This window comes from Monodon monoceros, unplaced genomic scaffold (assembly GCF_005190385.1).
Source record: "Monodon monoceros isolate NGI ecotype Baffin Bay Population unplaced genomic scaffold, NGI_Narwhal_1 Super_Scaffold_4, whole genome shotgun sequence".
In the NCBI taxonomy this organism is placed as follows: domain Eukaryota; kingdom Metazoa; phylum Chordata; class Mammalia; order Artiodactyla; family Monodontidae; genus Monodon; species Monodon monoceros.
Genome location: NW_021703781.1, coordinates 48,930,231 through 48,954,683, shown reverse-complemented (window position 1 = coordinate 48,954,683; position 24,453 = coordinate 48,930,231). Strand labels below are relative to the sequence as shown.

The following is a 24,453-nucleotide window of genomic DNA, read 5'->3' as shown; positions in this document are numbered from 1 at the left end:
AAGAAGGAAAGCTTGTTTGGCCAAATACCCATGGAGCATCGGTTTCAGGAATGTGACATGCTGTTAAACCACAGCCGTGTAAGCTTGCGGCTGCTGAGATTTTCCAAGGAAGAAAGTTTCACTTTTCAAAGAAAAACATGGCACCGCAAAGCTGGAGAGACATAAGGTGAATGGCGTCGATTGGCCTCAAGAAACATTTTCTCCCAGAGAACACCTCTTATGTGTGAGTGTGTTCTGGGGGAGGGCAGGGAAGCACATGAGAATGAATTTACAAGATTCCAACGATGAGACACACACAGCTCCTGCCTTTGAGTAGCTTTTCAGGGAGCTCTGGGGAACGTCTCAGGGCATTGCCCCAGAAACCAGGTCAAGAGGATGGTCAGCATGGCACAGCTGGGAGAGGCGTAGGGGCTGCAGGAGCAGACACAGGACCTGGACCTGCAAGCAACAGGTCACAAGGCAGGAGAAAGGTCTCCCAGCAATCAACGCAGGGATTCAGCGTCTCTGTGAAGACACGCACCAGCCTCCCTGGGTCCCCCTCCACATCTGGCTTGGAGCTTTGACAGAATGATCACCAAGGACTGCTGAATGCCTCTGGAAGAGGATGACAGGACGTCCCGTCTCCCTAGATTGGAGTTAATGCATTTCAAAGTAAAGTGAGTATCTGAGCGGTTGAATTAATACAGAATCAAGTCTCAGAGAATCACAATTCTTGAACTTTGGAAGGGAACTTGGGAGAAATGTAACCCAACCTCTCCCTCTGTGTCAGAATCCTTTTGGCTGCTTGGTTATCGGCTTCAGTTTGGATGCCTCAGTTGACAGGGAGCTGCTGTCTCCCTTCTATGCCAAGCTCAGCGACCAGTGGTATCCCCACCAGTGTCCATGAAATCCAGGGTGGCAAGGTACAAAAAAAGCTGCAGAGGGACTTAGGTTATTGGCTGTGTCATCACCAGAAGGCTCTAGTTGCCTCAAAGTGTTTTCCTTATATGGTGCTAACATTTCCTTCCTTCTCGCTTACCCTCCTCAGTGCACGCTCTGTCCTTCAGAACAGGTCTGAACCCGCATTTACTACAGCAGCACTTTAACTATTGGAAGGTGGGGCCTCCACAGCCTCTCTAAACATTCCTAGTTCCTCTCACAGTGCTTTTGTGGGGCGGCTCCTGGACCTGGCGAGGGTCGTCTGAACCCTGACTAGTACGCACATGTCCCTCGAGAAACATGGGCCCCACTCCCTAAAAACCGAGAGCCATTTTCCAGGGAGAGTGAAAGCAACATAGGTCAAGTCATGGGCAGTACGTGGGCAACGCTCAAAACCAGAGCCACAGTGGATGGTGGCTACTTCAGAAGCTAAAAGACGGTCCAGATCAACCCCACCTGGGGTGACTCTTCCAGAGGGGCTGGGAAGCCATGACCAGGCCTGAGGCTGAGTATTTGCTAAGCCCTGGGTGATTGTAGCCTCTCACTGTCTGGGGTAAAAGCAGGCCCCGGGCCAGAGTCTGTGGACCCTGGATTTCATGGACACTGGTGGGGAAACCACTGGTCGCTGAGCTTGGCATAGAAGGGAGAAGCCCGCCCCCTTGTGGACCTCTGGGGGGTGGCAAGGTACAAAAAGCACCCTGAAACCTAGAAGGAGATGAGGGGTCTGGGGGGAGAAGCCGCTTCCTGTCGCTGCTCCCATTTCCCCAGTTGCCTGCAAGACAATTGATCTCTGGAGTGTCACAGGGCAGGGGAGTGGTGGCAGGGGACGTGAAGGGAAGTTAGGATGTGGAAACTGCTGGGTCTTCTGGCAACAGAAAGTTGGAGACAAATCAGGCAGGTGTTACTAGATGTTGGGGAAAAAAAGAACGAAGAAGGAAAAAGCAGCAGGAGGCCTTTCCTGGTTCTGCCACTCCCTGGGTGGCCCCAGGCAAATGAAGACTACAATCCCTCTGAATGCTGGTGCTTTATGGACTAAGCTGGATGCCTTCATATGCCAGTCCTGACAATGGTCTGTCCTTGGTGGCACCACGCCCCTGACTGAAGAGAAGGGGGGATGGGAGGTAGCCAGGGCAAGGGGTATGGAAGGGGAGACGGAGGCCACCAACTTGACCCCCTTGGCAGGTCTACCCAAGGCCCAGGAGGGCACAGCACCCTCCATCACAGTGCCAGGCCCCTGGGAGCCCCAAAGAGTCCTTTCTCATAGTGGTCTCCCGTCCTTCCACAACGCTGGCCAAGTCTAAATCTGGAACAGTGGCCTCCTCCTGAAACACTTCTCCACTGGGTGACGCGTGAACGCTGACCCAGAGGAGGCTGGGCTGTAAAACACGCTTGCCCCAGACATTGTGACCAGGGCCCATCTAACGTCCATGCGGCAGCCACAAACATCGATTCTGCCTCGCGCGAACACACGTTGAAACTGCCTTTACTCAGCACTAAGCACATTATCAAAGATTGTGTTCTTAACGTATTTTCGAGATAAATTCCGCACTACTCTGTAATCGATGAGTCTAATTAAGCTAAGTGTAGCCCTGGGAGATGCAACCCAGAAGCACTTTCCTCAGAGCTCTCTGGATAAAAAATGTAGGTGGATTTCAAAAATTAAATTATATGCTAAAATGGCTCAAATTTCTTTCTGCACTCTGCTCATAGAGACACGCGGTCACGGTGTCACCGAAGACAGGGTTTTGAAACACTGACTGTCCTCTGGCAAAAAGAAAAGTATTGAAGTCCTTAAAAAATGACCTTGTATAAATCATCCGAAATAATGTCCTCAGGCTAGTGTGCTCCTAACTGGAATGATCCCGGGCGAATGTTATGGGGGGTGGGGGTCAGCTTTGTACACCGCAGTATACTAAAGCTTTGTCTGAAAACAAAAAAAAGCCTGTAATTTCTCATTTTTAAAAAAGGCATTTATAAGGTTATTATAAGGTATTATAAAGTATTATGTAAACACCCCTTAAAAAACAGAGGATTCCAACCTTAAGTTACAATCCAAGTTCCACCTAAAAAGCTAAAGTCAGGCAGAACATGTAACTCTCACTGTAGTCAGAGCCCTTGTCAAACACCTATTTAGACCACATAGTTTTTCTGCAGTATTGCCAAATTCTAAAATTGTAATGAAAAATTTAAAGTCCGAAACCTACAAGCCATCAGGGTTTCAGTAAGCAGATTGTGCCATTCCAAAACTGAAAATGTGCTTGCATAAGCAAGTCACTGGGCTAACCTTTCTGGATTGAGAGTCTGGCCTTCAGTTCAGAACATGGCTATGCCAGGGTCAGAAATGTGACAAAACTGCGTTTTCACGGAGGTTAGCCAAGGTTCACAGGGTCATGACTGGGCCATTTTATCAGTCATGTCAGGCTCACACCCTATTGCCTGGCATAGATAAAAACTTTATCTGTCAGTTTGTTAAATTTACTCCTCCTGCCTTATTTTCAATAAAGAAAACCTGGACTCGCTTATCTAAACCAGAGATTGGCCTTTTCCAATACTGTTTTCATATGCAACTTCAGAGTGAAGGAAACACGCCAGTGTTTGGGGGTCTCATTTTAGTCAATAACTTTGTCTTACCTAAAACTTTAATTTCAGGAAACAGTTCTGACACTGTGCGACACCATAGATTTATTATGTTTATTAAACATACTAAGTTTATGGCTGAAGGTGTTATATTAGATGATCTTCTCAAAGTGCTCTCTTTTCAAATTCAGCTTTCCCTAAAGTAAAGCAAACCCCTCCCCAAATTTTTAATTAACTTTGATAGATTTTCCAAATAGAGAATCTAAATTATCATCGAAAACTTAACAAAATTACCTTTAGACTAACTCACACACATATAATACATGCTTTCTAATAACTGGTAAGAGAAAAAAACAGCTAAAGTTTCTTCCTCCCAGAAAATAGATATGTACAGATGACAAGCCATGAATGTAGACATTTAGAAATCTGGTTAAATATACAAATATAAAACCGGTGAGTTTCCCCCCACAGGAATATTAAACGCAACACAAGCACCTTGAGATTTTACTTTATTTGTAAACTATCCAGTTCATTATTTTAATATTTAAAGACTGTGGTACTGTAGAAGAGACACATAAATATTATAATATACATTTAGAAATTAAATATAATAAAATCAACATGACACTAGGTAAAAACGCATATGTACTCTTCAAATAAGTCTGAGGTCTGGGCATTCCCGTCCATCAGATTTCCCCCTGGAAACGGGTGAACCTTGCCGGGAGATCATCCACAGGATACACGGTGGGACTCGTTTTCATTGTAGGAGGTCCATTTAGAAGCTGCCAGTCACAATGCCTGGCCAGCTCCACTGTAAATATTTTGAGAAGAATTTTTGCAAACTCTTTCCCTACACAGCTCCTAAGGCCTCCTCCAAATGGAATGAAGCTGAACCTGGATGCATCCTCCGGGTGAGGCAGCAGAAAGCGGTCAGGATTGAATTCCTCCTTGTTGGTGAAGATATCGGCGACATCGTGAGTATCACAGATACTGTAGATAACATTCCAGCCCTTGGGAATCTGGTATCCCTGCAAAAGATTATGAAGTCCAAAGGACTGACAAACTGGAATTCAACCTTCAACAGGAAAAAAATCTATCACTGATATCCTTGGAGGAGTTATGAGCTGAAAGAAAGGAGGAGGGGGAGGTGGAGAGAGAAACAGAGAGACAGACATTCAGAGGCAGGACAATGTTATCAAAAGCCTAAGAAATTTAAGTCAAAGGACAGAGAAACAAAGGGAGATTTAAAACTACAACACAGAAGGTAAGGGTGGGAGGGAGAGAACTTTTAACTTACATTTAATTCAAAAGTCTTAAGAGCGACCCGAAATCCTCCTGGAACTGGGGGATTCAGTCGAAGGGTCTCTTTAATAACACACCCAGTGTATTTAAGCTGTTCCAAAATTTCCATGTCCAACTTGTTGTCTTGATTGCCCTTGCAAAGTAAACCCTATCAAAACAGTCACACAGAGGTGAACGGTTATTCTGTGCTCCAATAAAATCAGCCCAGCAGACGTAAACAGGGCTTAAGTAGCGGCTGGACCCAAAGGGCCTCATGATGGGAGAGTGTGAGGGGGAAACATTTGCCTCCACCCCTGGGCCCAAGTCCACTGTCTGTTTACAGTTCCAAGAGAATGCTGCTCACCAGTTAGAACCACCAAGTTTCTCCCCTCCCCCAATCACCACCACCACTGCTGGCTGCCACCACAGTCCCCCAGGAGTTCCCCATTCATGCCCTTGAACACACAAATCCAAGAAAGTGGAACCTATCTGAAAATCTCCAAGGTTCTGCAAAACGGGGAGAAGAGGTAGAAGTACAAGGCTGAACCCTGCCCGAGTGGGATCACAGCTCAAGATTCCTTCTTTTTTATCGGGAAAGCACACTTACCTTTTGGGAAGCTGGCTAGAGAGTAGCTGAGTTTCTTAAGGTAATCCCCCCACCCCCCAGTTCCCTTACCTTACTTTTCAGCTCCTCTCGGACTTTCTGGAGGACATGTGGGTAGAGCCCCAGGTAAGTGATCAGAGATGTAGCTGCACTGGCTGTGGTTTCGTGTCCTCCAAAGAGGAGCTCAGTTGAAGACTGCTTTAGTGCCTAAGAGTGGATTAAGACGAACGTTTTGACAAGTCTGCATGCAATTTTACAGAGCGACTACTCAGAATAGAACTGGGGGTTCTGGAGGGAAGATGAGAAGGGCTGAAAGTGTGCTGACAGAAAATCCATTTAAACAAAATGCTAAGACCCTTTAGTTCAGCTAGAGCAGGAAGGCCAGTAAGATCCCACTCTCCCAGGAACTCTTAAATTAAAGCCTTGGTTGTATTATAATCACCCAACCTTCTTTATTTACATCTTGCAAATTCCAACTTTCCCTTTAAAACCTGGAAGGGATAGGGAACGAAGCCTCTCCCCACAGCTCCGCGGACCAGGTGTCTCAACTTCTGTGTCCCATCCCTGGGGTCTGGGCAGACTTCCCACTCTCGGAACCTGGGCCCCAGGCGGGCACTTTGGGGACCCCAGGAACTGCGATTGGAAAGCCAGGGGATCAAACTCCGCCGTGCCTCTCCTGAAGCTGCCACTCACCTGCATGTCCAGCCTCTCTCCCCTCTCCCACGAGTGCTCGATCAACAGCTGCAGCGCATCTTTGTAGCCCCTGTCCGCCTCGGCCGCCCGCAGCCCGCAGATCTTGGCGCGAATATTCTCCTCGATGCGCGCGTGGATGAGGTTCCGCGCCTTCAGTCCCTGAGCGCAGAGAGCGCACGGCGGTGAGCAGAAGCCCGGACCCCGCGCTCCCGGAGCCCCTAGCTCCGCACCCTACATGCCACACTTACCCGGTACAGCCCGCTGAAGGGCACGTCTATGGGCAACGAGAAGAGATTGCGGGTCATTTCCTCGAAGGCCTCTACCAGCTGCTGCTCTGCTTCCCCGCCGCTCGCCAGCCGGGACTCGCAGCCCATCAGGATGCGCATAGCGATACGGAACATAAGGCGCTTCACCTGGGGGTAGACTAGGAGGCCGCTCTCGCCGCAGCTCAGCCACTGCTCCAGGCAATTGCCCACTTCCTCGGCGATCACTGGCACGTAGCACTGGAGCGCCTCGCGGCTGAAGGCCCGCATAATCACCTGAGATCCGAGGATGGAAGAGTGTTAAAACCGGGCCCCACCCGCCCCTCTCGCCTTCCGGGGCCCCCTTCCGGAAACCCAAAACCCCACCAGACCCAAGGCACTTCCCGGCTGGGGAAGGTACACTGGGTTTGAGAGGGTCCCTAGCCGACGCCTTATTTAGCTGGCGCTCGCCCAGCACCTATTTGCCTGAACCCCTCACGCGAATCGGGTCCCCCTTCCTGCCCAGGCGCCGCCACCCCGCCCTCACCTTCTTGCGCTGCTTGTGCAAGGAGTCGTGCAGGTTGGAGAGGCAGCCGGAGCCCAGGATGGTGCGCACAGACGCGGGCCAGTGGACTGACACCAGCCGGTGCTCCCCGAGCAAGATGCGCCGCACGTTGTCCGCTCCCATCACCCGCACCGTGGGCCGACCGAACAGATGTGTCTTGTAGATGAAGCCGTATTTCCTGCGCTTCATCTGCAGGAACTTCCCTCGCTGCGAGAGGAAAGCGGAGGAGAAAGGCGGGAGTGAGGGGGCGCCAGGGAGCGCCGAGCCTCCGGCTAGTACTGATCCTAGCCTCAGTCACCTCCCTCCCGGGGGCGCCTACCCCGGTTTCAGTGGAAGCCTGGAGCCGAGTAGGGCTCCGGGAAACCGCCCTGTCCCGCCCCTATCTCCCTTACCTGAAGCACCATCTGCAAAGTTTCCCCAAAGAAGGGGAAGCCCATAGTTCCGGGGGGCAACGGGAGGGCGCAGCTGCGGTCCCGGCTGCTCACGCAGTACAGGTCCCAGAGCTTGATCGCTGCCAGGAAGAGCAGCAGCGGTAGCACGAAGGTGCAGAGAGCACTGGCCAGCAATGCTGGGAGCCCCATGGCGCGCCGCGACCTCCCGCGCCACCTGCCGCCGTCGCCAGAGCTCCGAACCTGCCGCGCGCCCGCTTTATAGGCGGCCCAGGTTGCTGCCCACGTTACCTTAGACAAATTAGTTCACCCAAAGTTCATCTTTAATTGCGGATTGGGCCCCTGGCTCCTCCCCCCTCGAGGCGCTGCCCAAAATCTTTAACCGTTTGTTCCGCGCAGAGGCAGAGGCGGCGCGGTGGCGGTTTCCCTCGGAGCGCGCCTCCTGGGGTGCAGGGCTAGGAGCAGCCTGCTTCGCCCATACAAGTTGTGCGGGGCTCTGGGACGCTGGCAGGGGCCGACCCGGGCTCTGGGGAACGGGAACTCCAAACCCTGGGCTTCCTGGCGGTCTCTTTGGAATCCCTCCCGCCGGGTCCGACGGGCGGTCCCAGACCAGAGCTGCCTGCATTGGCTTTCCGTTTACAGGCGCCGTGTGGGCCCCCTTCCACCTGCTGGGGGAGCAAAGGGAAGTGCGTTAAGAGATCGTCCAGCTTCCTTGTCCCACAGGTGGGGAAACTGAGGTGCAGAACGCAGAGCAAAACGCAGGCCTCCCGACTCTTCCAAAGATCACGCAGAAGAGCCCAGGGCCAGGACCCAAACGAGAGTCGCGGGGAGTCGTGACCGGCTGACCATAGATTGCCAGCTCTCCAAACCCCTCAAGGAGGTCCACACTCATGAAGTCTTGGAAAGTCCTACTTAAGGTACAAGAGAGGCTCCAGATCCTCAGGACTCCAGGTGCAGCCCTGCACAAGTCTGAGCCCTAACTCTGACTCCCCAGTGGGGGACCGCGGTGACAATTCATCCGCGGCTCGGCGGCAACCAGAGCTCTGCGGTCCTGCCACAGCCGGCCAGATTCCGAGGGCCCTGGGGTTAGCAGCTCCAGCTAGGCAAAGGGGAAGAGGGTCTTTAGCCCTGGCCGGATAAGGACACCGAGATGGAGGATGGATGGAAAGCCCAGACTCTGGGCTGTGAGTCCCAGCTCCATCTCTACTTGAGTGACCTTGGGCAAGTTACCGCACATCCTTGCGCCTGTTTCCTTCTCCTTAATATGGAGGTGATCATTCCTGGCCTGTCTACACCACGGGGAAGTTGTGAGTTTCCAAAAGGGGCTCCTGGTTGCAAATACTCTTCCCAGCTCCAGGCACGCTAGGCTACGTTACCAAGGTGACCTGGGCTCCGGGCACTGGAGCCAACCTCTGCTCTCCCAGCTCCCACCGGGCAGAAAGCCACCCAGGCGAGAGGGGGACTGGGCCCTAAACTCAGGCCTCTGCCAGCCGCTGATAAGAGTGTTGAGGGAATCCGTACTGGGAAGTGAGTCTTCTGGCCTTCGCCCAGCTATACAATCGGCTGCTCCTGCAGCCAATGCCTGGAGCTCGGACACTGCGGGAAGCGCACGTGCGCTCCCTGCTTCCTGCCTGGTCGAGCCAGTGGGACTGGGTCCAAACTGCCTCGGACCAGTCAGGGCCACACGTCCCCTTTTGATTTGAGTGATGAACCCTCCAGTCGCGCCTAAAACGAAGCAATGATGTTTAAAACTGAAGAGCCGGCTCTCCCAGGAGCATGCCTCACTCATTGGAAAGCGTCCCTTGGGGATGTAATATACTTTGATCCTGACAGCTGTTAAATACGCGGCCCTCCCGCGGTGGTCCCCAAACCCGGCGGGTCGGGAAGTGTCTGCGGAGTCGCAGGGACCGCACACTCGCCGAAACGCTCCAAGCCTGGGTCGCCCCAGGATGTGTTTCGGAGAGTCGGCGTTTCTCCGTAAACCTACTTGGCGTTTCAGAGGCTCTAGGGAAGGGTCTCTCCCACTGTTATTTCTTCTAACGATTTCACAACTGTAAACAGTGACAGACGACTTCGGGGACACCGGCTGGAACCGGGTCGAGACGCGCTGGAGGTAATTCTCAGAAATCCCGGGCCCGCCCCTTTCTGGACAGTGCCTCCGGCCGGTGAGCAAAGCTGGCGAGCGGGGGGCGTGACCTGGGGCCCAGTCCCAATCCTCCGGCCTGACCTGCCTGTGACCCCCGCAGGCCGGACCGTGACATCCGAGTGAACTCTGCAGGGCCATCTCGCCAAGTTCAGCGCGCGCCGGGTCACAAGATGAGCGGGGCCTGCGTGCTGGAAATTGCCACAAGGGGGAAAAATGTTTTAATCTACCTGCCCATCGAGACCCGAGGGGGCGATCGGCAGGAAAGGATTAAATGGGATAGTGAGGATCATTAAAGAACATCTTGAAGAGGGGAAGGGGCCCATAAATTACCAGCCCAATAAGAACTTTGATCTAGATCCCTTGCCAAACTTTCGTGGGTGGCAGTAGGTGGGGAGAGGGTTCACTGGAAAATAAAATGTTTCCAAGATGTCTGCAAAACAGCCTGTTGCTAAGGGTTGGGGGGTGGGGAGTGAGTTCCTGACTGGGGTCAGGGGAGCCCAGGCACCTGAAGCACCGCCTTCCACCTTTCTTCCAACCCCTTCTGCCCTTGTCTTGAGCACTCATCCCCATCCCAGGGTTCTATACCTGCTGTTCCCTCTGCTTGGGGTGCCTCTTTCCCAGCTCAGCGCTTGCTGGTTCCTTCCAAAGTCGAATGTCACCCCAGGGAAGTCTTCCCAGGCCCCAGCCTGCCCGGCACTGTGGTCATCGTCAGACATGCTCTTGCTGTTGTCTGAGTTTATTTACTGTCTACCTCCTTGGTGAGCACGCCAAGTCCAGGAGGGCAAGAACCACATCTGCTCCTTCCTCAGAGAATCAAGAGCTACTAAAGCAAGAGCTCAGATTTTCTTGGAAATTACTGAGAATGGAGTGTCAACGGGAAATTAGAGCAAAATTGGAGCTGCCCCTACAGGGGCTTATAGTTAGTTCAGACCACCAGCAGGTAAACCAGGCCTCTTGGAACCAGCCAAGTCTGGGCTTCTGAGAGCCCCCTCCCCCAGTCTCTCTCCCCAAGTCAGATTCAGCCCCAAGCCCTGGTCCTCCCACCACCTCAGCCTAGTGGAGTTTCTCAGGCCAAGATGTTGTCTCTGCAGCCTCAGGAGCGCCCTGAGGCAGGTCCCCAGATCCGCCACTTCTTGCCGGCTCTGTGGCTCTGTCACCTGCCTGCAGATCCCATGGCCTGGCGCCAGGGCCTGTGGTCAGCAGTGGGTGATGAATTGCCCTGGAGGGGGTTATGGCGGTGTCAGCCGAGCTCGGAAGGGCCCGCTGCACTGAGCTACCGACGCTGCCTGTGTCTGCTGCTTCCCCCTTTCCTTCTGGCCCCAGGATCCACCTTAAGCGTAAGGTCAGGAGGGCACCAGCTTTCTTCTGGTTCATTAAGGGGTCAGCTCAGGCCTTGGCGGCAACTTTCCTGACTCACCCATCATGTCCAACTGCCCCCAGCCTGTCCGAAGGTGGGTGGCAGGTTACAGTGAGCTGTTAGGAATAATGACGCCGGAGGCTCTTGGTTTAGATTTAAACACTGTTGGGAACTTCTGTGTTGGAAAGGTCCAGAGAGTCCTTAGGCCAATCTAGGGATCGCGTTGAAAGGGTAAAAGGCCAAGAGCTTCGCAGCAGCCACAGGCCTGGGAGCTGGAGCAGGGAGTAAGCGATGGGGGTGGAGGAGAGCACTGGCTGAGTGGTCCAGTCTCTCGCCTCAGTTTCTCCCCTGTAATAAAGGTGGTTGAAGCGGTAAACCAGGATGTCCCTGCAGCCAACTACCCTGGAGATAATTCACAGCTCAGCTCCCTGGAGCTATGCTCAAGAGAGAAGTTCCAGCAGCCTGGACCCCAGGCTGCCCCAGTTCCTAGTCTCTCTCTGGATATATGCAGGGTAGGTCCTTCTGGGGGAAGGGGGGGGTGTCTTTCCTGAGTCTCCCTCCCCCCTCATCCCACTTTCCCACCAGGGAGCAGCTGCCTAGCTAAGCTGTAGCCCCCTCACCCAACTATTGCCAGGAAACTATTTCTTGGCCTTTCTGTTTTGGGTACAAATACCTCGAACGTCTTTATGTCTCAATCTCCCATGAAAATAATCCAGCCTTAAAGAGTCCTCTCGTTTGCCTATTCTCCCTTGTATAAATGGAAAGATTAACCGTGTTCTTGAACTAGGAGTTTTTCTTTTAAGAAATCGCCAGCAGAATCCGGCAGTGTTGAGCCTGTTTAGAGCCCTGGAAGCGCCCACCGTTCTGGGTTTCTGCCGAGACCTGCAGAGTGGCTAGGGCGCACCTGGCGGAGGCCAGCTGCCTGAAGGCCTTCCGTCGGGCGCCTTCTCGGTGTCTTCCTATGGCCCAAAGCCAGGCCAGAGATGCGCTCCCGGCGTCCCCTCTTCCTCGCGACCGTTGCAGCTCCCGCATTGTTCTACGGCCCAATCCTCCCCTAGCAAGCCTCCCCACGGCCCTGCAATCCATGCCTCCTCCCGGGCTTGGCTTCTAGTGGAGATGTTCCCTCCATCCCTGTTTCGAAATCCTGGGAAGGGCTTAAAAGACTTGGCCCACCACCTTTCCTTCCTCAGGGTGCGTGCGGAGGGCAGGACGCACCTTCCCACTGGCCAGGGCACTTCTCCAGTGCGGTGGCGGTGGCTCACGCGTCTCCTCCCGCAGAGTCTGGCACAGAGCCGCATTCAGTAACCGTTTGGTGAACTAGAGAGTGCGCCCGACCCGGTACTGGGGAAAGGCAGATGGGCGGCTCCGCAAGTGCTCCGCTGCCACTGGCCAAGTCAGGTTCCGCGGCGCAGCGGGTCAGAGGCGTCGCCCATCCTGCGCAGCCGAAGGCGCAAGCGGGTGGAAAAAGAGCCGAAGACCGTCCACCGGGTGCACGATGGGCACGGTCTGCATGGCGGGGAAGGCAGGCGTGGCCAGCTCCCAGCGCGCCGTGCGCACCAGCTCCACCGCGAGCAGCTGGAGCACAGTCTGCGCCAGCTCCTGGCCGAGACAGCTGCGCGCACCGCCGCCGAACGGAATATAATGGAAGCGGCCGGCGGCGTCCCGCGCATCCTCGCCCTCAGTGCCGAAGCGCTCTGGGTCGAAGCCCTCAGGCGGGCTGCGGTACACCGCGGCCGTCTCGTGCGTGTCCCGGATGCTGTACATCACGTTCCAGCCCTTGGGGATTTGGTAGCCCTGCGGGGAGGTGAGAAGACCCGCCTGACCACGAGGCACCCGGAAACCCAGCCCGAACCGATCCTCCACCTGGGGTATATCAAACAGGCTTCCGAAAACAAGCAGGGAGGCGCGTCTAACCCGGAAGCTACCGCTCTGCATACCCATATCAGCTCCTTCCCCGGTGAGCTGTGTGACGATGGGCTAAATGCTCAATCTCTGAGCCTCAGTTTCTTAACTGATAAAGTGAGAACAAAATGCCCATCTTGTTGTGAGGATTCAAATAACGGGTCTGGCCATATATATTAGTGGTCAGTAAATGTGCTCTATTATTTGTTTCACTGTTTTGTTTTTGTCTTTTTTGTTCTCACGTTAGATCGGGAGACCTAAATTCTAGTCCTGCAACCACCAGTTGCCTGGGTCAGAACAATGCCAACGACAGCTCCTTTATGGTCATCTCAATTTTACAGCTCTTCTTGGGACTCAACTGAAAACTGCCTCTCTGTCCTCGCCACCCATCAGCTGTACAGTAATGTTCAGATCAGGCAGCCACACTCTAAAAAGGTGCACATGACAATTAAATTGTTGGAAGGCAGCTTTCATGTTCCCTTTGCTCACCTCCAACTTTTTCAGCTAATCCACTTTTGAGATGTCTTCCAGCCCCGAGCATCCTGCTTCCCTCGCCTGAACAGCTTCAGGAGGCTCTCACAGGCAAACAGATCTTGGAATCACCAAGGCGCTCTCCCTCTCCTCTCTAGGCCTGTTTTCCCATCTGGAACCTGGAGGATGGCTAAGACCCCTGCCTCTATTCACCCTGGTGGTCCAGTGCCCTTCTCCTGCGGTTTCTCTGAGGTCTTGCACCCCAGCGCCTGCATGACGTCTGAATTCCAAGATTCAGCATCCACGACACTTCTAAACCCCTCACTAATCCACCTACCTTTGTCTGGGCCATCCCCTCCCCCCCTCCCAGTGATGTGCTGTCCCCATCCTAACCCGTCACTGTTCCAGTTCAAATGCCAGCTCCCAAAATGTTTTGGTTTCATTCAGCTAGAGATCAGTCTCTTCTTCACACCAGTTTGTGATGAAGTTGCTGGCTCTGAACCCCTTTCTTTCCATGACAGCAACTCAGGGGCACAATCCCATTCCCTTAGGGGTTCTCAAATCCTGGTATGCAATGCACTAGGGACATTTGCTGTTTAGCTTAAAGTAAGGGTCAGGGAAGGAGGTGCCCACTCTGCCTGGAGCTGCCCAGAGACTGGGCTGGTGGTAGGGGGGATGCAGGGGCAGCCATTCAGGCAAACACTTTCAGTTTAGCCGCACTAGGGCTCCCCTCCCCCGATGCTGCCACTGCGAAGCACAGCCGGGCCCCACCTGGAGTCAAAGCTGGAAGGGACCAAGACAGCTTCCTTCCAGAGAGTAAACTGAGGCCCAGAGTGAGAAGGAAACTGCCCAGGGTCATAAAGAGATGGAGCCAGTCCTAGACCTTAACTTTCATTGTCCAGCTCATGCCAACCTGATCATACCCCATACTTTAATTAGCCCGCTTCCCTGGAATCCGGCCTCAGCCGGGGGCCTGGACTGGTAACAGTGATTAATCCCTTTTTCTTGTGAGGGAGCCAGATAAATGGGGTACGGGACATAGTGGGGGTCTCTCTTTGTGCCCCACCCAGCCTCACTGGCTGAAAAGCGGGTGCTGGGCGGAGAAAAGGATGTCTTTATTCTAAAACTCGGCTCTGATTCACCCGGACCACTGCCAAAAGCTGAAGTGTACGGGGTCCCTAACCTTGCTTTGCTCCCTCAACCGTGGTTCCCGGGAAATGGAAGAGGATTCAGCCCATTTTCCAGGAGGGAAAGCGGAGGGCCGGAGAGGGGAAGAGTAGACAGCTCGGTCCTAACCCCTACCCCACCTTCCCGCGGCCGGCGGCAGGGGCGGGGCGGGCGGCGCGGCGCACTTACGTCGAGCTCGAAGGTGCGCAGGGCTGTCCGGTAGCCCCCGGACACGGGTGGCAGGAGGCGCAGCACCTCCTTGACCACGCAGCCGACGTAGCGCAGGCGGCCGAGCGCTGCCAGGCTGAGGTCGGGCTCGCAGCCGCAGTTGGCCGGGGGCCCAGCGCCGCCCCCTGAGGCCGCCGGCACGCAGCCGCACGCGCGCCCCAGCCCCTGCGCCGCCAGCTCCTGCCGGATCTTGGCGATGGCCGCCGGGTGCTGCAGGAGTAGCAGGACGAGGGACGTGCTGGCACTGGCCGTGGTGAAGAAGGCGGCGAAGAGGAGCTCCACAGCTGACTCCTGCAAGACAGCCCGGGAGCGCTGAGTCTCCATTAGCCGGGCCTCGGCCTCGTGGCCCCCTGAGGCGCAGGGCCCCCATATTTGCCGTTGCGCACAGGCCAGAGCGCCGGGTGCTCCCGTGGCGCGGCTACCTGTGCAGGTCCTGGAGTCGATTGAATCCCAAGTCCGACACTTGGGGAAGTCACAGATAGCAACGGGCAAGAGGAGGATCTATCCACTTGCCGTGGGAGGTTCCCAAAGATAATGCCAGGAACTTTTTTTGTGTACTGTTCTTAGCGCTTTACGTGTATTAACTCATTCGATACTCACCCCGATCCTGTGCGGCACAATGCCCGTTTTACTGAGGCTCTGAGAGGTGCTCGAGGTCCCTGCCGTCACCAGTCCCAGTAGCCGAGCTGGGAGTCCAGCGCTCTTAACCATGCAGTGCTGCCTACAGCGCTGCCGACAACCCCAGCTGGGCGCCCTGACAGTAACGGCAGTGGAACTGACCAAGGCACCCGCAGCAGCAGCGCCAGCCTCCCACCAACGCAAGCATCGTGCTCCTCCTGCTTAGCGGTGGTCCCAGTGACTAAACCTCTTCCTGGTGTGCACTGCCTGCCTCTGCCCTCCCAACTCCCCGTGTGCTGTCTTCCTTCCTTGCAGCACCCAGTTTGTGTTTACACACTGATTGATGTTATTATAGGATGAATATGTACCCCTCCCGTCTCACACCTCGAGGGCAAGGGCTATAGTTTGCTCACTGCTGTATCCCCAGGCCCAGCATGGAGCCTGGCACTGAATAGGTAGATAATAATATGTGTGGAATGAATGACCTGATCCAAGGCTAACTGCCTGCCCTGCACAAGATGGGGAGTTGGGACAGAGACCTTGGGGCTCCAAGGTCCTCCCTGGCCAGCCAGAACTGAAGATTTCTGGCCAGTGGGTCCCTTCCTGAGAACCTGGAGGGTGTTGTCACCAGCTCCCCAGCCCTGCCAAGGCTGAGGGACCATCCACTTCTTTCCATACTACTCCCCTTCCCAGCCCAGAGCTGCTCCTATCCACTGGCTCCCCCATGACTCAAGAGCCCCCTGCTCATCTGTTTCTAACTCCTTTGACTCTTCCAGACTTCACAACCACCCAGGAGTCAGGAAAGAGATTATTAGAACCATTCTCGGAGAATAAACTCAGGCTGAGTGAGCCCCACCCTTCAGTGGCTGGCTAGTGTAAAGTGGGAAATTGAGGCCCCGAGAAAGGATGGGAGTTGCTTATGGAAGGCTTGAGGTGTTCCCATTTCTAACTTCCCTGCCCCCCAACCTCTCCACTCCTTTTTGGGTTCTCGAGCAGGTGGGTCCAGGGACCACTCCAAAGCTTCCCTCCTTACCTCCACTGTATGTGCACTATGCATACATGGGGAGGGGTTCTAATTCTCCAGGAGATTCTGCAGTGGCAAAACAGGTAGAGAGGTGCCAGGTGCCAAGGTGGCTCATGGAAGTGTAGATTTGGGGAGGAAGAGGGGAGCTTCAAGGAGACTGTGGAATTTAGCCCTGAACCCTTAGGGTTTGTAGAGAAAAGGGGTGAAGAGCGCTTCATAGGCAGGGGGAGCAGAGGCAAAGGCATGGAGTGACAGAGAAGTGGGGGAGGGGGAGAGCTGTTTGCTGCCAGAATCGGTAAGGGAGGGCCTAGGATTCATGCCATGGACTCTCCTCTGAAAGGGATGGTGACTGGCCCAAGGCCACAGAGATAGTGGGTGCAGCTGAGCCATAAGTGGAACCCAGGTCTCCTCTTTCCCCTCGCCCTGAGGAGTGCCTGTGGCTCAAAGTGGGCCCAAACAGGATGTAGCTCCATTGCTCCAGGGATGCAGCATGTGTGTAGAGACCTGCTAGAAATGCAAAAGAGGGGAGGAGAAATCTCCCGCCACCCACCTTCAGCTCCTGCACTGAGAGCTCATGGCCCAGCTCCCTAGTGCTGTGTATGATCCCGTCGAGGGCATCGCCTGGCTCCGCAGCAGCCTTGTCTTCATGAAGCTTCTCTGCAATGGCCTCCTCCAGGTGCCGATGCAGCTGGTCCCGTGCCCGGATGCCCTGTTGTGCAGGGAGAGAAGGGAGGTGGGGCAGGAAGGCTGAGGGGACCAGCCCTGGACACCTACCCCCAAAATCTTCCCAGTGCTGGTCTGGCTCTGCTGAGATCCTGGTGTTAAAAGTTTCCCAGCTTAGTTCCATGCCTGGCACATAGAAGGGGCTCAATAAATACTTATGAATTTGTCCCCACACACCATTCTCTCTTGATCACAAGCCCCCTTTGGGGCAAGGCAAACAGTTACTGTCCTCCTGATGGGAGGATGCTGAGGCTCAGAGAGGTCAAGCCATTATCCAGAGTCACACAGCTGTCAAGTGTCCATGTCTGGCACAGAACCCTGCCAGGGAGTCAGTCCATTGTCCTTTCCCTGCACAAGGCTCAGGCAGGGGCAGTGGGCACTAGTGCAGAGAGGAAGGGACACCTTGATGCGCTCAGGAAAGCTCTGGCTTAAAGGACACTATTGGAAGTCTAAACATTTAGCCTTTGCAAGGGGTAGGCAAGAGGGCTGGGGTGGCCCTCCAGAGTTCAGGGAGCAAGCACAGCAAAAGCGTCTGCCTGGAGAAGCATTTTGAGCACTTGGGCTTTTTAGTCAGGGGAGATGGGGTTCAAATCCTGTCCCCCTCCCTACTAGCTGTGTGATCTTGGGTAAGTCATTTAACATCTCTGAGCTTCAGTTTCTTCATCAATAAAATAAGAATATTTTGCAGACTGAGAGGATTAAATCAGAAAATGTACCCAAGGCAATCAGCGCGTATAGCATATACGTTTATACATGACTATTAATTTTATTCAGGTGACTGAAAACCAGGGCATCAGCACAATAAGAAGCCCCAGTTCGGTTGCTCTCTGGGCCCAGCCCATCGCTCTGAAGTTTGAAGAGGCCATGGTTCTCTGATCCGGAAACTAGCGGGCCTGGGGCCGCAGGCAGGGAGCCGGTACCCACCCCTCTCCAGCGGGCGCCGGTCTGGGTTGGGGCGGGGGGCGTGTCTGCGGCCCTAGTGCTCCCATCCATTCGACTGGCTGGGCGCCCGCCACCAAGACCCAACGTCGGGGAAGCCGGCGGCTGCTGGGGCTGGAGCCCATTCCTCAGGCGTGACCCAGAGAGGGTGGGTGGCCCGCCGCGGGTCACACAGCGAGTCAGGACAGAGGCCAGCCCCGACGCCCACCGCCACACCACGCCGCCTCCCCACACTGTGCAGAGCCTCCATCTCCCAGCAGAGGTGACGCCTGTGGCACACCGAGGGAGCCCCAAAAGGAAGGTTTGGGGAGGGGCGGCAGTACCTTGCGCAGGCCACTGAAGGGCACATCTACGGGCAGCGAGAAGAGGTTCTCCACGAACTGCTCGAAGGTCCGGGCCAGCTCCGAGCACTGCGCCTCGTCTAGCCGCAGCCCCAGTAGGATGCGCGCAGCCATGCGAAAGGTGAGCGCTTTGGCGGCCTCATAGACAGCGACCGGCCCGCGGGTCGCGCACCAGGAGCGCACCTCACGCCGCAGCGCCCCCTGCAGGCGAGGCACGTAGCGCTCCAGCGCCGCGCGGTTAAACACTCGCGCCAGGATCTGTGGGGAGTGCGCGGGGTCAGCCCTGGCAGCCGTCCGGCTCCCTCTGCTCCACGACTCCATAGGAGCCAAAAGGCCAATTTCGGCCTGTCTCCTCTTCTAAGAGACCCGGACCCAAATGTGTTGGGTTTTGCTCTCGCCATTCCCTCTAGTTCTTTTCTGATGTACACAGTCCCTCCCATCCATCCAGGCTACAGGGGCCACCTCCTCCAGGAAGTCGTCGCTAACCCTCTCTAAGTTTGAATTTCCAGCGCTTCTGGTATCAGAATCGCATAAGATCGAAGGTGAAAGGACCTTTAATTCCCAGTCCTGGCCTTATAAACCAAAGCCGGAGAAGGTAAGGGACTGGCCCAGTGGCACCCACTTGTTAGTCAGGGGCCCTGGCCAGGTTCACAGTGTACCCCTAACACCTCACCCCGGCCTGGCCCACAGTAGGTTCTCTGAAACCGCGGGTCTGACGTCCCGACGGCACCTTCTGTTTTAGGCTCACCTTGCGCCGCTGCCGGTGCGGCTCGCCAACCGCGCCGAGCAGTGTGTGCGAGCCCAGTAGGATGTGCGCGCTCTGCGGCCACTGGCTGCGCACAAGGCGGTGCTCGCCCAGCAAGATTGTGCGCACGTTCTCGGCGCCGCTCACGCGGATCACCGGCCTGCCCAGCAGGTGCGTCTTGAACACTGTCCCGTAGCGCTCCCGGCGGGAGCTGTGGAAGCGCGAGCCCTGCGAGCCAGGAGCGAAGAGGGATGGGGCCGCTGGGCCTCAGCTGAGGATCTAGCCCAGGCCTCTCAACTGCCGCTTAATAAAAACCTCCTGCTCTAGGCTGGCGCCTTACTCTTTACAGTCTCAAATGGGCCTCGTGACTACCCTACGGTAATGTATCTGCTCCTGTTCCCATTGGTGAGATGAGGAAACTGAGACTCAGAATGGGGACACGAGCGCCATAGAGCTCACTGCTGAGACTTGCTCCTGACTCCTGATTCTATGGTGGCAGGACATAGGGTCCTGGAACCCCTCTGTGCACCCCCGCGTTTTGTCGGTACTTAAGTTGCGTTGGAGAGTACGCCAGTGACATACGGTCCCTTCGAGGGAGCAGCTGGGCAAAGGTCAGGGCCGTGTATGCTCCCTGGGGCCCTGGGCGACAGGAAGAGGCTGGCTACGAACCCTGGGAACATTGAGAACCAGTGGGGGATAGGGAAGAAGGGGCCATATTGGGGTGCGGAAACGACGAACTGCTCACCTGAACTAACCAATGCAGCGTTTCCCCGAAGAAGGGCCAGCCCATGGAACCTTTGGGCAGGGGCAGGGCAGAGGCTCGGTCCCGGCTCAGCGTCCAGCGGAGGGTCCAGAGGTGCTGGGCCAGGCTGAGCAGCAGGCCCGCGCACAGGAGAGCGGTGCCCGCCGCCCCCAGCACCGACAGGCAGCTCAGCCCCCAGGGGAGCATGGCGAGCCTGCCGGGACCAGGCCACTCCGAGCGCAGGAGGCGCAGGAACTGCGGCGCCGGCAGCGCGCAGTGTTCACCTGTTCTGTCCGGAAAGGGCCTGGGGCTTGGGGACCAAAACCGAGATTTACAACCTCGGACAAGGACTTCGCTCTAAAAGCAGACGGGCAGCGGAGGGCAGCAGTGACCACGCGCCCTTAGGGAACGTGCCTTCATCGAGACCCGCGCGCTCAGGACTTTTCCCGGAGTCCGACGGCTCCCGGGCCAAAACGCAACCCCCTTGCGTGGGCGCCGGCTGCCTGGGGACCGCTCGAACCTCCCACCTCCCACCTCCCCTGGTCAGCACTCCTTCGATAGAAGCAGCGAAGGAGGGCAAAGAAAGGAGCAACTCACCGGTGTTGCCAACCAGGGCTGCGCGCACCCGGACTGTAGACCCCCGCCCACCTCTCTCTTCTCCAGCCTTTTAACCCTTTTCGGCCCACCCAGGCCACATTTATATAGATATTGGCTCCCTCCCTACGGATTGATACCGATTCACACGACGTGACCCGCCTCTGCATATTTAAAGCGCTCCACGCAGAGTAATGATTGGAGGCGGTGGGCAGCGGCGCGTTCTCCGAGGGGTTGGAGTGGGGAGTGGCAGCCGCTGCGGCGCTACGGCTAAGCCGGGGGCCGTGCCCCGCGCAGATCCTCGGGCGGGGCCTGCAGTTTCGCGCCAAGAACCTCCCGGCTCCCAGCAGGAGCTCGGAGGGTGGACTGACCAAGCGCACGGAGCTAATGCGGGCTCTCTCTGGGATCCCCACCCTCGAACTTCCAGGTGCCCCGTCCCCTCCCGGCACTCCAAGCCTAAAGGGCTGGGGGTTCTCCCCTTTGCTCTGCTTCTGTTTCAGGGAAACTGCGGTCTTCGATGCCTACCTTGGCATCGCAAGCCCTGATGGCCGGGGTTGAGAATCTCGACATACCCACCCCTCCGAGGTCTCTGATCTACCACTTCCAGAATCCTTCAAAAGATGGTAGTGTCACTGCTTCTCAAAGCTTCACAGAGACCCCCTAATCCCACGAGGAGCAGATATCCCCCGGCGCCTTTCGGGACTCGAGGACCAAATTCACTGTCCCCTCCCGCTTCGTATCCTTCCCACCCCATCAGTCTACATGATTGCTTCTTGGGGCTTTTTGTGGGACCCGAAATGCCCCAGGACTCGGGCGTCCCAGTCCCTACAGCGCAACCCGAGGGGTGCGGGGTGTGTGTGTGTGCAGGGTGCTTGTTTTCCTGCGAACAGTAAAGCGAACTCCTCAAGACCATCACCGCTGAGGACCCACAGTGGTCTGCTCCAAGCAGTACAAAGGAGGCGTCTCTCCGAATCTGGGGACGCCTCATCCCAAGCCGGGAGACGTCCCTGGTGACCTGGAGAGCTGGGTAAGGCACTGGAGGGTCACTACATTCCAGTCCTCAAAGAGAACTAGCAGCTCACGCCTTCTCTGGTAACTTCCAGATTGTATTGTCCCTGGAATTACCATATTTTCCATGTAATATTTTTTAAAATGTTAAATACTTTAGGATAAGAGACGGTCAAGGGAATAAGTGCTTATTTTCTTTGTTTTGGTGACACTCCCATTCCAATAACTAGGGAATAATAGCCCTTCTGAAGAAAGCAGTTGTTTTAAGTCAGGAAGCTCTAAATAGATGCAGTATCATTGAATTTCCAACAACTTGCTCAACCTTTTTAATATTTAATCACAAAATCAAGAAATGTACATATAATTCTTTGCACTTATTTTACAGAGTCAAATAAAAGTTTCTTACAGGCATAAATCCTGAAAATGCAAAAGGATTATTCAGCATAAATACAATGAAGAGGAAGTAAGGATCAGATTGTTATTACCATCTGGACCACAGTACTTTACACAGTAAAATGTACGTTCATTTTAGGTTTTCCAGAGTTCATTTGGTTTGGCTTGTTTCCACAGTGAGGACACGGTACTGAGGTCTGCTCTTTGAAGAAAGTAACCTGACCCCTGTGGTAACTTCTGTGTGTAGGAACACATCTCTCCTAGCACAAGCGGCACCTGAAGTGGTTAGCCCCACTTAGTTTCTGTCCTTCTAACTTGAACCAAACCAAACCAAACCAAATAAATGGGGCCAGCTACAAACACTATAGTTAGAAATATTAACCCTGCTGAACAGAAACACCTTGCATCTTTAGAAAATCAAATTCCTTTTCTTCATATTCAGATTAAATTAAACCACCCAAGTAGAACAAATAATTCAAATTCTTATTGGGTTAAATTAAGTTTGACTTCAGGGACCTTTAAAGATTTATATTTCCTCCCTCGAAATCAGCAGAATTACAAATTTTAGTCTATTTAAATAATATTGAGGTGAAAATTAAAGCTAAAAGTCAGAAAATGACAGTGAAAGATCAGACATAATTTCATTCCAAAACCAGATACTGGAAAACAAACAAACAAACAAAAAACAAAACAGAAAAATCATTCAAGTCTAAGTAGAAAAAACACCAATACATAGAGGCATAAGTTCTTCTAATGTATTTACACAATCAGTTTCACAGACAATTTTTGACCTGATTTATATATTAGTTTTGCCTTTTTTCCCTAGAAGTGAAAAAAAATTAATGCCAGGTTTTCCATATATAAAATATTATTCAGCTATTTAAAAATCCATACAAATGATATTTATAATTCTTTCTTGTTTAAGCTCTTTCATCAGTGTCTTTTCTCTACTGTATTTTTGAATTCTGCAAACAACTTTCTGTATCATGACCAGTGCCTGTTAGAGATCAATGTTGAGACACCATGGATTTGGTGTCACTGAGTGCAAGCAATGTGAAGTTTATGTGTGCTGGGACATACCATTCACCAAACTTCTCAGCTGTTTCACAACTGTCTCTATCAACTTCTGTTTGTCTCGATCATTCTTCCTGAATTGAGCAAATATATTGTTCTTTTTGCTAGTATCCTTCATCCTAGGAATATACGTGAATGAAGAAGATTAGTAAAAGGAAATTAAAAGCTATACTGTCACAAGTGAAGTATCTTGGCATGCTCTGAATTATCTCACACTAATTCTATGCTTGAAAAATATACTTCAAAGAAAATAGGTACTAATAGAATTACAGAGAAAGCAACCACACAAAATACTAGTATGTAAATCTAAAGCAAGTTTCCTTACGTGATACTATTTTCTAACATCATTCCATAAAGTATGCTAAAATACATACCCTCTATGGACTCTGCAAATCACACTCATAGCAAAACAAGGTGAAAGGAAAAATAATATTAGAAAATTTAAAGCAGTAATTTGTTTGCCTCAGTGGTGTTTCATGGCATTGTAAAACAAGCTTACATTTATTTAAAATAGTTCCTTATGTCCTCTCAAATCAAATACACCACAGATATTTTGAAATGTGGGGAAATAATATACACTTTTAATTCAAAAATTGAAAATTTTAATAGTGATGCTTAAAATGAAATATGGTAGAGTGAAAAGAAAACCTGCCACATAAAAGAAGGAAAAGTAACACCTACACTTGTTTTACTTTTAATTGGACGAGACGCACCAGTAAGTGTTCTGTTACTTCAGTTTTTAAAATATCATTTTTTTGAAACGCATACCTCTCTACCTGTAAAGAATCCAAGCCCATCATGGTAGGATCTAGACAGCACTGGTGGCAAACATTCCAATCCCTAACTACGTTTTACAAAATACTTTCTTTCCTGTGTTACAGTATTAAAAAAAAAAAAAAGTTCCAATTCTCACTTATCTGCAGTAAACATATTTCTAAAGCCAATTAGGTCAGATATTGAGGATACAATAGGAAAAATGTTTTGTCTGTATCAACATAAACAAATCTCATATAAAAGTACACAACACTGAAGGCGAGAAAGAAAGAGGCTTATGTTTGGATCATTAAAATGAACTGAACTTTTAGGTTCCATATAGACATTTCTCTTTTGATAAAAATTTCTAGTTCTTCAATTATCACTGAATCACAAAATGCTAAAATGGTATGCAAAAACATCTGCAGAATATACTCACTTCTCCAAAAGAGTAAGGGCTGTGTTTGGATTCACCCGAAGGTACTTAGAAGCTGGCTGACCATAATCAGCTAGATAAGTAGACCAATCCCAAACCATAAACAGGTCAAGGAGCTGAGGAAGATGGGGAAAAATGTTAAAGCAACTTTTGACTGTTTATCCACAGCTAATACATAAAGGATATGCTACTCTTGATCCATTTTAATATGACCTGCTTCTCAGATGCAACAGAATAAGGAATCTCATTTTTAAAACTTCATTAACTATATTTTATAACCAACATAGTGTATAATATCTTTTCACTTTTCAAATTACTAAAATTGTCAGGCCTTGCCTTTCTAATAAAATACTTAATTGCATTTTCAAATAATTGTAAAATAATGAAAACAGTTATATAATTATATTAACACGTACTGAGGTACAGAGATTTAATCTTTACACATTATTCAGTTCATACTCAAATTTAATTAATGAGGGTTGCTGTTACTAACTGAAGAATTTTAAAGAACTTAAATTGAACC

At 52.7% G+C, this 24,453-nt stretch overlaps 3 protein-coding genes across 4 annotated transcripts in view; all 3 read right to left on the bottom strand.

Moving 5' to 3' along the window:
* Positions 1-3,987: 3,987 nt before the first annotated feature.
* Positions 3,988-7,918, bottom strand: LOC114908966 (cytochrome P450 26A1). 2 transcript variants are annotated; one of them, XM_029245784.1, is made up of 7 exons: positions 7,561-7,918; positions 6,863-7,087; positions 6,322-6,612; positions 6,074-6,232; positions 5,453-5,587; positions 4,793-4,945; positions 3,988-4,523 (listed from the first exon to the last, which is right to left on the bottom strand). In XM_029245784.1, the coding sequence occupies exons 2-7, from the start codon at positions 7,067-7,069 to the stop codon at positions 4,182-4,184; spliced, it is 1,287 nt and encodes a 428-aa protein (XP_029101617.1). In that variant the 5' UTR covers positions 7,070-7,087; positions 7,561-7,918; the 3' UTR covers positions 3,988-4,181. The 2 variants fall into 2 exon arrangements, with proteins under 2 accessions (XP_029101617.1, XP_029101616.1); XM_029245783.1 differs by lacking the exon at positions 7,561-7,918 and adding an exon at positions 7,273-7,519.
* Positions 7,919-12,188: 4,270 nt separating this feature from the next.
* On the bottom strand, positions 12,189-19,894 carry LOC114883403 (cytochrome P450 26C1). Its single transcript, XM_029201165.1, has 6 exons — positions 19,676-19,894; positions 18,934-19,158; positions 18,168-18,443; positions 16,733-16,891; positions 14,502-14,831; positions 12,189-12,566 (listed from the first exon to the last, which is right to left on the bottom strand). The coding sequence occupies exons 1-6, from the start codon at positions 19,877-19,879 to the stop codon at positions 12,189-12,191; spliced, it is 1,572 nt and encodes a 523-aa protein (XP_029056998.1). The 5' UTR covers positions 19,880-19,894.
* Positions 19,895-21,571: 1,677 nt separating this feature from the next.
* Positions 21,572-24,453, bottom strand: part of EXOC6 (exocyst complex component 6) — a 193,302-nt gene continuing 190,420 nt past the window's right edge. The window contains exons 21-22 of the mRNA XM_029245876.1: positions 23,934-24,046; positions 21,572-22,860 (exon numbers count right to left, since the gene is read on the bottom strand). Of these exons, the coding sequence (XP_029101709.1) occupies positions 22,728-22,860; positions 23,934-24,046 (246 nt within the window). The 3' untranslated portion in view covers positions 21,572-22,727. The remainder of the gene's footprint in view (positions 22,861-23,933; positions 24,047-24,453) is intronic.